The following is a 12,500-nucleotide window of genomic DNA, read 5'->3' on the forward strand; positions in this document are numbered from 1 at the left end:
AACATATTTCTCGCTCGTACAATACATAATGCCCTGCGTGTGTAACAAAGCAGAAAATGAATGGTCTTATGCCTAAAAATAATACTGCGTAAACATAGGTGTGTAAGAAAGCGGATATCAATACAAGTAAGAATGCAAGCGTGAATAGAGGCGAGGATGCAGATGTGCATAGGAATAATGGAAAGAATGTGAGTATGAATAAAAGCGAGTGTGAAAAGGAATAAATAGTAGAATGCAAGTGTGTTATATGAAAACAATATAATAAAAGTGTGCATCAGAATGAATATGAGAATGCAAGCGTGAATATGATTGATGTGAGAATGCAACTCTGAATATGAATAAAGGCGATAACGAAAGTGCAAATGTGAATATGATTAATGTGAGAATGCAAGTGTGACTCAGAATGAATGTGATATTGCTATGCTGAATATGAATAAATGAGAGAATGCAAGTACGAATATGAATGAAGGCGAGAATGCAAGTGCAATAACATAGAAAGTACGCGAACATGACCAGTACACTAAGAACGGGATGATGGAAATGGTTATAACGATTACCTTATAACAAGAATAAAAAGTGTGTAAGTGAATGAGCACAATATGTAAGTGATTGGGTAATCAATCGTACAATATGATTTCCTTGATGATTAAATGTCGGTATAATCGACATGACGCACCGTAAAAAATCACAAATCACAGGTAAGAGGTAGAAAGACAGATATATAGACAGAAAATAAATGAGGCGGACGTGGTGTAGATTATATGTATATATGTATATATATATATATATATATATACATATATATACATATACATACATAAACAACACACACACACACACACACACAATGAAAAAATAAAATATATATAAATATATATACAAATATATATATATATATATATATATATAAATATATATATGTATATATATATAAATATATATATAAATATATATATATATGTATATATAAATAAATATATATACATATCTGTGTGTGTGTATATATATACACATATATATATATATATATATATATATATATATATATATATATATATATATAGATATATACACATACACACACTTACATACATACATTTATAAGCACACACTCCTAGTAATCAATAAAACATTACAATAAAATAGCTATAATGATAGGAAAATAGTCCGTCCATCCCCACGCGTCAGCGCGCCGCAAATATATAGCGAAAGTGCCTTCCCTTTCAATAAGTATCTGGGCATTAACGGAAATCGATCCAAATAGCGGCGGTGGGTTTACCTTCCCTGTCATCTACCCTGCTGTTACTATTGAACGATATTTTTTCGTGTTTTATTAAGCATAGTTTTTTTTATCTTTTTATATCGAGGGAGACATCTTCATGGTAGGTCTGCTCTTGTATGTTTATTTGCCTTTACGGATGTGTTTGTTTCTTTGTTAGCCAGTTAGTTGGTTAGTTAGTTAGTTAGTTAGTTACTTCATTTGCTTGGTTGGTTGTCTGTCTATCTGTCTGCTCTGAAGTTGAATTGTGTCATGAAAAGAATTGTTAAAATAAATAATACCCCGCCATTTCTCTCCAGTAAACATTCGAGATTATTTTTGGCTGAAAAAATACACAAGTCGCCTATACAAAATATTCAGCCAAGGCAGCGGCCAGACACAAACAAACTATACAAATCCAGACGAAATCCTGAAGATACATCAAGACATAATGAACATGCTCCTTTGAAAGCAAACGCCTGACAGCAAAATCGAACAACAAGACAGCAACAGACAGACAGGTCAGGATAACAAAATAAATAATCGACTAACAGCTGGATCTGACAAAGAGAAGCCGCGACACACATGACGGCCTGACTGGGTGGCCTGGACGACGGTCTGATAAATCTAGAGGAAGAACGAAAAAGTAGAGGAGGATGAACAAGAAGTGGAGGAGGCAAAAGAAGAAGACGTAAAAGGAGGAAGAGGACGAGGAAAAAATAAAGAGAGGAATAACAGAAAGTGGTGGTGGTGGTGGAGGAAGAAAAAAGAAAAATGAGATGATAAAAAAGCGATAGAGGAAACAGAAAATGAGAAGCACAGGAAGAAGAAGAAAAAAGAGAGAAAGAAGTACAGGTTGAAAAAGAAGAGGCAGAAGAAACAAAACGAACAAAAGCAAAACAAGAAAAGGAAGAGGAGGAAGAGGTGAGGAAATCCGAAAAAAAGGAACTAATCGTCGATATAATCTGAGAAATAACTTTCTTAAGCAAAAGAAATAGAGAGAGAGAAAAAAGAGAAGGGGAGAAAGGGAGGGAGGGATGGGGGAAGAGAGATAGAGGGAGAGAGTGAAAGAAAGAGAGGATCAAGAGAGAGAGAAGACGAAAGAAAGAGAGGATCAAATGAAAGAGACACCAAAGATGCTCGAAAGAGAAAAAGTCACAGGCGAGTTCTGAGAATCAATAGCCCCAGCAAGGCAAGGCCTTTGAGCCGCGCGGACGGGATAGGTCTATTTCACAAACACAAAACTTCAAAGGGAAAAAAATGAGCTCAAGTAAGAAAATAAGGCGGAGGCCAAATAGAAAAATCAAACGAGCAATGGAAGTGAAATATGAACTATGAAAATTTTTTATTCTTATTTACACTTTTTTTTTCTTTCGACCGAATTAATAAAGGGAATAAGGGAGATAAATAGGAGCAACGACAGAGACACAGATATCCTACAGAGGAATGTAGACATACAAATAGAATATTAGAGTGAGAGTGACAGAATGAGAGAATGAAAGTGATAGAGAGAGATGGAGAGAAAGATAAAGAGAGAAAGTGAGAGAGAGAGAAAAGAGAGAGAAAGAGAGAAAGAGAAAGAAAGAAAGAGAGAGAGAGAGAGAAAAGATAGATAGATAGATAGAGAGAGAGAGAGAGAGAGAGAGAGAGAGAGAGAGAGAGAGAGAGAGAGAGAGAGAGAGAGAGAGAGAGAGAGAGAGAGAGAGAGAGAGAGAGAGAGAGAGAGAGAGAGAAAAGAGAGAGAAAAAGAGAGAGAGAGAAAAAAAAGAGAGAGAGAGAAAAAGAGAGAAAAAAGAGAGAGAGAGAGAAAGAGAGAGAGAGAGAGAGAGAGAGAGAGAGAGAGAGAGAGAGAGAGAGAGAGAGAGAGAGAGAGAGAGAGAGAGAGAGAGAGAGAGAGAAATCCGACTCACCAACCCCAATTGCCCTCATGTCTTGACGACTCAACACAAGCCGTAGACATAACCAAAACAAAGTGCCAGCTTATTTACAAAATGCTCTCTCGCGACGCAGAGTTCGGCTCTTGGCAGGCACAGGGTGATCTAAAAAACGTGTATCAACTCTACAGGTTAACTTCAGGTAAAACACGCAATGTCCTGCACCCCCCCACCCCCATCCCTCCCCTCACAAACCAGAGGGGATATATGGGTGCTCTAAAGCAGGTCACTCGGCCACGTAAACACGCAAGGGTATGCACGCGAAACAACATCAGAGCAATTAGTGAACATATAAATGGATATGCTTTTGGATGTGACCGTGGACATTTCATCATGTTTTATATGCCTTTCGTAATCATCTTTGATTGCTTGAACTACGCATAAAAAATGTCATATTCATTTTGCAATAATTTTGTCTTTTTTTTGCCAAACGCTCAAAGGGGACCCAACGAACTATCGTTCACTTCAATTTTCAACATCAAAATTATTTTTTTCTCACGTGCATTAATCACTTTGACCAAAATATAAAATAGTCAATGTTCGAATCTCCTTTGGGCGGTGTCATAAAAAAACGAATGAAAAAAGAAAATAAAAAAAGAAAAAACTGAAATTTACAGGCAATGCATGAGTTTACAGCTCATGTATAGGCCTTATCTGCAGCGGCAATTTCTTGAAATCATTTCACTTCATGGGCACTGTCGGACGTACGACGGCGAAAGTATCGTACCGCTTGAACAAAACCAGCCGTCACGCTCACAGAGCGACCCGTGCCTCTGTGGCGCGCCTTTGAAAAACATTTTTTTTTACAGTTATTTGCTTCTTCTTCTGATGAAAAACACTTTTAAGTTCATAAAATACATTTCTTCTTTGCTTTAGTAATTCATATCGGAATGTGATTCTGAATATGTTAACAAACATATTACTTTAAGCATGAAAAAAGTTTATTTCTTCAAAAAACTAGTTGTGCAGAGTAGCAGCCAGTAAATAGATCTTATTTGTGTAAATATAGAATTCATTCCATGACACATCAATCAAAGCAAAATTCATTCTAGGCTTATTCACCTAGGTATGCTATACTTTTCATGATATTTTCATTGCAACAAAAGTTATCCTCGCATATTGTGCTTGTATTATAGAAGTCTTGTTTAAAATGGATATCGCACAACACACAAAATTATTATTATTTGCAAACATTATAGGTTATCACAGTAAATAATACTAAACTCAGGTATTTTATTGTTTTACATGAGTTACCGACTTGATTTACTTCAGTTTTCTCTGAAGAGAGCCTTTGCTGCCCATCAAATCTAAACAAATTCGAACGCCTTACTCTGATTGTGACTATATACTTCAATAGCCTTTGATTACCAGTCTGCCCTGAGAATGAACATAAAAATACACCCAATAGACTTTTTGTTGTTGTTTAAATGTTTTTCATGTCAAACACTTAGTAAATTCAGTTTCTTACGAGTTAAAAAGTAAATGTAATCCAAGCCAAAGGATTCAAACAATTATTTATCACCCATTTATCAAGGCTACATATGGTGGTATTTGTTTTATATTTTCACGCATGAACTGGAGTCTCGAAATATGCAGTATATTATACATCATAATCTTACTTCAATGTTACATAAATTTTGTTGTAAACCATCATTGAGATACTCTTTAAACGATTAAATGAGACGACATAAAATAAAAATCAGGAAATATTTGGCATTTTCGCCATTCAGAGATGGTTCGCGCATGCGTGTTGGCGCCCCTAAAGGATAGGTTGGTACGCGTGGGCGGGTGGTGCTCTTTGGCAATAGAATCTGAAATACGGCAGCAAGTTATTGCGAGTTTTTGGCAATTATTGCAGATAATGACGCTGCAGATAAGGCCTCATGTTTATAAGAAAAAAGAAAATAATATATATGCATACACATATATATATATATATATATATATATATATATATATATATATATATATATATATATATAAAGACACACGAAGCCTGACAACAAGTAATGGAGGTTGTTGGCCTTTGTCATAGAGCGAAGAGCGTATCTCGCGGCGATCGCTTGACACTGCGCCATTATCCTGTTGCGACTTCAGATTGCAGGACAGCCATCACGGATAACAATAACTTCTAAGTAGAACTGGACAAAACGCAACCAATTTAATTACGACAAAAGACTAATTTGACAGTAACTACAAGCGTTTACTAAACATTTACTATAAATAAAGGCCTATCGTTATGAGGCCGTTTATAGCGGACGTCCAAAAGTAATCGAAATTTAACATGTAAAATCTGAACGGAGGAAAAAAAAATCAAATCTTAACATCCTTTAAGCTTATAATAAAATAAAGACTCACTTATCCCTCGCTGGCATCCAATTAAAATACGACGTTCGGAAGACCATAAATATTCCACTGCAATAAACCGACAAACACAATAGATAAAAAAAAAAACAGTAAACTAACAAAGGTATTATCACACGTACAAGACATGAATCTCTCGCTTGTTTCCGGTAAATTATGTGACACCAAGTATTCGGTTTTTTTATTATAGGTCATACTTTACTTAGTTATTATATCATCTTCTTAATTGACTAGCGCTCTCTCCATATCTACCATTCCTTTCTCTCGTTTTTGTCTTCTAATATTCTACCTCCCCTAATCATTATCTTACGTCTTCCCTAGTTCTCTCTCTATACACACGCATGCATGCACGCGCGCACACACACGCACACACATACACACACACACACACACACACACACACACACACACACACACGCACACGCACACGCACACGCACACGCACACGCACACGCACACACACACACACACGCACACGCACACGCACACACACACGCACACGCACACACGCACGCACACATGTACACAAAATGCATACGCCTTCACCCGCATCACCAACACACTTCAACAGCCGATGTTACACGTTTTCCCTCCTACCAAACAGAGCACGATGCTCCTCGGGCGAATGACATCACGGTAATTGGCTCCTTAACTGCCAAGATCAAACGCCGACAACCAAAAAATCCCGCCCCAAATAAAGTGAAAAGCGGCAGAAGAGATGAAACACCCGGAGCAGCCCCGCCCAGTGGGGAAAACGTCCCTTTGCAAATTTTCCATTTTCATTCCATACTCACGTCTCGTTCAACTGGGGACAGTATTTCAGGATGAGTTCGAGGAACTTGGAGTCGCTGCACACGAGCTTTGGTGGTCTTGGAGGACTGGTGACATTGAGGAATTTGAGAATGGTGAAGATCAAGAGGAAAACCGCGAAGACCACCACGGCCGACATCTTCCCTCTGCAACAATCGGAACCACACTGAACATGACGTCATCGTGTTTGACATACAGGATGAGAGAGACTGCCAGGTGTCGCTATTTGGTGATAGTTAAAACTTTTATCTATTTGCAGATTACATAATTGCGATATGTCATGCTACCATTTCTTTATTATGCTATTAGAAAAGATATTCTGCGCGTGCAGAGTACATATCAATGTGAACTTAATGGCCTTTAGCATAATATGGAAGAAGAAGGAGTTGCCAGAGGTAACTGGTCAATATTTTAAACATCAATTACTAAAAGATTATCTTGAAATAATCAATTCATATTGTTATTCCTAATCATTTCGTTATTCCCGTAAATCATATAAAATAGAATGCTGCTTGGTATAGAGGAACACCTAGCTCTCAGGGTTCATTATGAGTTGGGAATGTTGGCTGTTTGAAGGTTACGGAAACGTTGCCGGGGTATTTTCATGTAAAGTAGAATAATATGATGTTCCCTTCAAATAGACTGCTGATGAATGTTGCAAGTGTTAAACATATATATGTGGCGTGATTTCGGCAATGTAAATGGTCTTTTGATTTGACTTTAAATCTACAGTCTGCATCATCTCTAATCAAAATGTTCATCCGGCGAAAATGCCGCGAAATGAAAACATCAGCAGATTATTATTTTTAGTTTATGAATTTAGTTGATGCGTCGTAGTGTGTGTGCCCATAGTCATGATATCTAAATCAATCACTTAGTATTTGTTAGGAGATTATGAAAGGATTTTGTGATCAGATACGAATTTCTGGATAGTTCTCGTAAGCGAGGTTGGCTTTATTGCTTTGTATTTTGTTTCCAGTGTTATTTGTGGTCACCCTTCCTTCTGCAAGCGTTGTCATATTTTAATCTGCCAATCTAGCTGTCTACTTGAATAGGTAAATGAATATGAATATACTGGATTGTGTATATCTCACACATATACCCATAACTTGCCATTGGTTAGATTTTTTTTCATAACTGCCATGGACATGAACAGAAGAGGGAGAGAATGATCTAACAGAACCCCCTCAAATACACACCTATACCCCTACACACATGCAAAGTTGCACATGTAGAGCGAGCCAGTGTCCAGAAATTGTGGTCACGCGCACAAACATCCAGTGCCCCCCCCCCCCCCCCAGTCACGCTGTCGCTATGTAAACAGGGTGGCGCCGAGGGAAGGCAGAGGCTCTTATCATGATCCCTGTGTCTTGTCATTCGCTAAGAATCATTACAGGAGGTCCTAAGGTCTAACACTTTCTTTTGGTCCACATGACAAATAACACTAGGTGCCGTATACTGACACACCACCAGGAGCCACATACTGACATCACAGGAAGAGCCACATAACAGCAAGCAGACATGGCACGCGTTCGGGATGCGGTTTTTGCGGTAATCGTGGCTGTAATTTTTAGCCAGGCAGAAGCTGCTGGTGTGAGTGGTATGTATAGTTAGAACTGGGATTATTTTTACTTTCCTTCCTTTCATGCTCATATTCCTGATTTAGATAAAAATGAGATTTGCAAAAAAATATGTATTCATCTTTCCTTATCAGTTTGTTGTCCGGAATAATACTGTAAGAGTACTATAAGGGTCATATAGAAATTGGAAAAAAACAAAAAAATAGGTTTAGAATATGATCTGCACCAATACAGTTGCTTATCAGTGCCTGCATACCTGTGCATCAGGTGATGTCATGACCTATGTGATTTGTGCTCCAGAAAATGCCAACGAACCTTCCTCACACACATTCTGGCAGAGTAGAACTTTTAGACCTCCGAGGCACTTTATTGTCAAACTAAGAAGCAGTCCAATTTCTGCCTTGTCAGAGTACACAGGGTGCAGGTTTGATGGCCTCAACCTTAGCATGAAGCGCAGAGGCCACGGCGCTGCTGGATGTAGTTCTAATTCTTGTAATAAAAGTCTGTACAGCAACATATAATACCATAGACTAAGAACCCCAACTGGCTCCCCATGAGCATGGCTTGGGTCCTTTCTTATCTATGCTGGGTTGAAATTCAAGGTCAAGGACAACATTCAAGAAAGCTGAGTTAGAATTTAGAAACATAGAATACCTGGACTTATATATATATATCTATATATATATATATATATATATATATATATATATATATATTTATATATATATACATATTTATATATATATATTTATATATATATATATATTTATATATATATATATTTATATATATATATATGTATGTGTGTATATATATAAGATATATAGAGAGAGATAGATAGATAGACAGATAGGTGTATATATATATATATTTATATATATATATATATATATATATATATATATATATATATATATATATGTATATATATAAGATATCTATATATAGATAGATACTATATATCTATCTATCTATCAATTTTTTAATATATTCTATATATATTTTATTTATATATATATATATATATATATATATATATATATATATATATATATATAAATGTATGTATATACATGCCAAATTGTCTGTAGTCTTGATAATGTCTTATAGAATATTAATTTCAAAGTAAAGGAAATCATTTACTTAGTAAGTTCAACTTCAAGTCAATGTAAATTGATGCTTGAGACTGTTGAATCAATAGTATTGCATTGCAGCCTGTTATACAAGACCATTGGATGGCATTTAACAAAATTGAACAGTGCATGAAATAAATTGGAAGGGGTTTCATGTGTCTGTAGCAGGAGTTAGTCATCATTTAGTTAGTGGGGATCGTTTAAAGATATGACATATGTTGTTGGGTTGGTTGGAATAGGTTGGAATTATTCATTAGATGGAATAGGTGTAATTTCCATATATGACCTTTGAGAAATGCAGATACAGTTTATATATATATTTTTTTCTGGATGCCAAAGAGGTAATAGTAGTTGTAGATTTTTTTCCTTTTTTAAAAATTATATATGTAAGTCTTGTACTAATATATCCTATTGAAAATAAGTTTTATAGCTTAACCCGTTAACGACAGATGACGTGTTTTTTTGTCATACATGACGCAGGACCTCTTGCCTGACAATGGGCGTCATGGCGTTCGGGGATTCTGGATCACTATGTTATTTTATTGTACTATAAGTAATGAGTGAGTGATGTTGACAATTGCAGTCATAATTATTATAACTGCCATAATAATAAGCAAAATGGTTTTCAACTAACTTACAAAACCTAGATGGCACCACTTTCTTCTAGCACCAGCAGGAGAGAGAGCCTTGAATGGCACCCATCTATGGTCTCTAGCAAGCACTATCTCTGTAGAGTGATGGCACATTGCAAGTTCCCGACCTCTTGCTCTAAAGTACTGCAGATGAAAGATGTGCAGACCGAACGTGAGGAGGAAGGTGACTCACACCATGCCCAATTCATACAATGTGACCCTGTGTCAGTATGGATGCCTTTTATTGTTGCATTCACTGTCAAAAGCACAAGTTTCCTTCCTCTTCCCAACCTCTTCATTTTGGATGGTTATAAGCTTCGTGTTTGTTCGTGACAGCACAGAAATACGAAAAAATAAAGTTGTTTTTTTGTCCCCCCTAAAACAGCAATACTTCTATCACATTGAGTGTAAAGAAAAAAAATGAGTTGATATGGACCCTGAACTACAATTTTAGTCAACTGCAGAATTGATGGAGCCTGTGATATGACAGATATAAATTTCTAAAAATAGTAAAACACACAAAAAAACAAAACACAAAAATGTCTCTAGCTCTACAATGAGTGACTAAAAGGGAGTGGGAAAAATCAAAGTATGTTGCAGAAGCTGCCTCGATCAGAAATAAAACTCATCCTGGAGCCTGTGTAAGCAAATCTATCCCCCGTCGGCAATGGGTTAATAAAATTTGTTTTAAATTTAAGAATAAAAAAAGAATATTTATAACTCTCAAAATAGCATTCTATATAAATAGATATTAAACAATCCTAATTCTTTCTTTTTACCAGTTCCTTAAAAATAGATCTAAAGTATATGATAAAAATTATGTACTCTGTATATAAACAAAAATTAAACATTAAAACAGAATTCTTAAAAAAAACTTAAATATCACCACAGGAGAATGCAAGAGCCGTAACTTCGGCCATGGGAGCATTGTGTGTGTCTGCGACTCTTCACACTGCGACGAACTACCCCCAATTAAGCCAGAGAGACCAGGAGAAGCACTTATAGTCACATCAAGCAAGTCAGGTGCAAGATGGAGGATGGAATACAAGACTTTTACCGACTTTAGCAATGAGATAAATTCATGTAAGTATTGTCTGTGGTATGAAGTGTAAAGTAGCGTTTTGTGGCTGATATTGATTTTAATGGTCTTCCCTTGCCATTTGTATGGCTATGGAATATTATGTAATTTACTTTTTTATTACTGTTGTTATCATTGTATCATTGGTATTAGTATTGTTTTTATTATTACTAGTATTTCTTTTAGTAATAGTAAAAATAGTAGTATTATTGTAATTATTTCCTTTTACTAATTCTTTTTAAACCTGAAATGAATTTGCAATAATTGTATGATAATGATTATTGTATATTTCAAGAATGATAATGCAAGATCATGGTACTAGTTTTAGGGGCTGCAGCCCAAAGGTAACCCAGAATTTAAATACGTGAAGATATCTGTTTTTTTAAAAGTACAAATTGATTTATCATATAGCTATGTGTGTATGATGAAATTGTGCAATAACCATATATTTATAGCTTTTTCCTTTTGAAAATATTACTGGGTTTAGTATCTGCATATCAAAAGATTATACAGAGCCTTTTAATTCCATTTTTCAATCATGAAGGCAAACAGTTACTAACTAACCCAGAAAATGATCTATGTTAAAAACTGATCCAAACACAAACTATGAAGACTCAGATTTGACCAAGCCTTATTAAATGTTAATGACAGAAAAGGCAGAAAAATACTGAAAGCTACCTAATTTTTCAGCTGGTCCTCATCTTGAACTCGAAATTGACAGCAACAAGGTTTACCAAGAAATCATTGGCTTTGGAGGCGCATTCACTGATGCTGCTGGCCTCAACATCCTATCTCTCCCTGACTCTTTGCAAGATCAGATCCTCAGGTGGTTTATGTGGTTTTTACTTATATTCTTTTATTAGTCTTTTGAGATGAATATATTGAGGGTATGGCTGTTAGTGTTTGTATTTTATTTTGTTCAATATTGTTTTTTGATATTATGTTTGAATTATTTCTTTCATGTTTTTATTTTTTATTTTTTTATAACCAACACTTGAAGTTCTTAGTAGGCATTGTGGTCCATTTACCCATTTCCGATTCATAAAGAAAAGTAATATTGTAGAAGGTTTCGTATTTTGTGATAAGCATTCATATTAGATGTATGTATTAGATATACTTCAGCTTTTATACATGTAGAGAGGAATCAAGAAAATAGTGAATAAAAATGAAAATCAATAATAGGAAATCAATTCAGATTTTATGTTATTACCAAATCATCATCTATTGGGTATTTATTCTCTGTATAGGTAAATAATTAATCGTTCTGTTCTACAAAGTTTTGTATTTGTTTTCCTGAAATTCACTTAAGGGATAGGTTTTAACTGTAGAGCATAGGTTGTGTTTCAAAAGTGATAGACTCTTTTAAACTTTGTATTAACTTTGATTTTAGAGCTTACTACTCTGAGACTGGCCTTGAGTACTCCATGGGACGGGTGCCAATTGGTGGAACAGATTTTAGCACTCGTCCCTATACTTATGATGATCTGAAACCTGGGGAAACAGACCCCACTTTGGCAAAGTTCGCATTAGCTCCAGAAGACCTGAAGTATAAGGTTTGTCAGACTTAGATTTATAAGATAGTCTAGAAGTTTGTATATTTGTTTTCTCCTTTTGTAAAAATCAGTTCAATTTATATTATGTCTACTTGCTTTTAAATCATTAAATTGATTCTTAGATAAGATAAGTAATTAGTTGCTATATATATCCACAT

The 12,500-nt window shown here is 35.5% G+C and overlaps 2 protein-coding genes across 2 annotated transcripts in view; one reads left to right on the forward strand and one right to left on the reverse strand.

Annotated features, from left to right (window-relative positions):
• The window catches only part of Hydr2 (abhydrolase domain-containing protein 2), a 48,892-nt gene extending 42,361 nt beyond the window's left edge, over positions 1-6,531 (reverse strand). Inside the window, exon 1 of the mRNA XM_043022959.2 lies at positions 6,351-6,531. Coding sequence (XP_042878893.1) covers positions 6,351-6,505 — 155 coding nt within the window. The 5' untranslated portion in view covers positions 6,506-6,531. The remainder of the gene's footprint in view (positions 1-6,350) is intronic.
• Positions 6,532-7,665: 1,134 nt separating this feature from the next.
• The window catches only part of LOC122257588 (lysosomal acid glucosylceramidase), a 12,095-nt gene continuing 7,260 nt past the window's right edge, over positions 7,666-12,500 (forward strand). The window contains exons 1-4 of the mRNA XM_043022961.2: positions 7,666-7,966; positions 10,603-10,794; positions 11,480-11,615; positions 12,180-12,342. Of these exons, the coding sequence (XP_042878895.2) occupies positions 7,888-7,966; positions 10,603-10,794; positions 11,480-11,615; positions 12,180-12,342 (570 nt within the window). The 5' untranslated portion in view covers positions 7,666-7,887. The remainder of the gene's footprint in view (positions 7,967-10,602; positions 10,795-11,479; positions 11,616-12,179; positions 12,343-12,500) is intronic.

This window comes from Penaeus japonicus, unplaced genomic scaffold (assembly GCF_977035675.1).
Source record: "Penaeus japonicus unplaced genomic scaffold, GWHDUDI00000001_assembly GWHDUDI00000025, whole genome shotgun sequence".
NCBI lineage: Eukaryota > Metazoa > Arthropoda > Malacostraca > Decapoda > Penaeidae > Penaeus > Penaeus japonicus.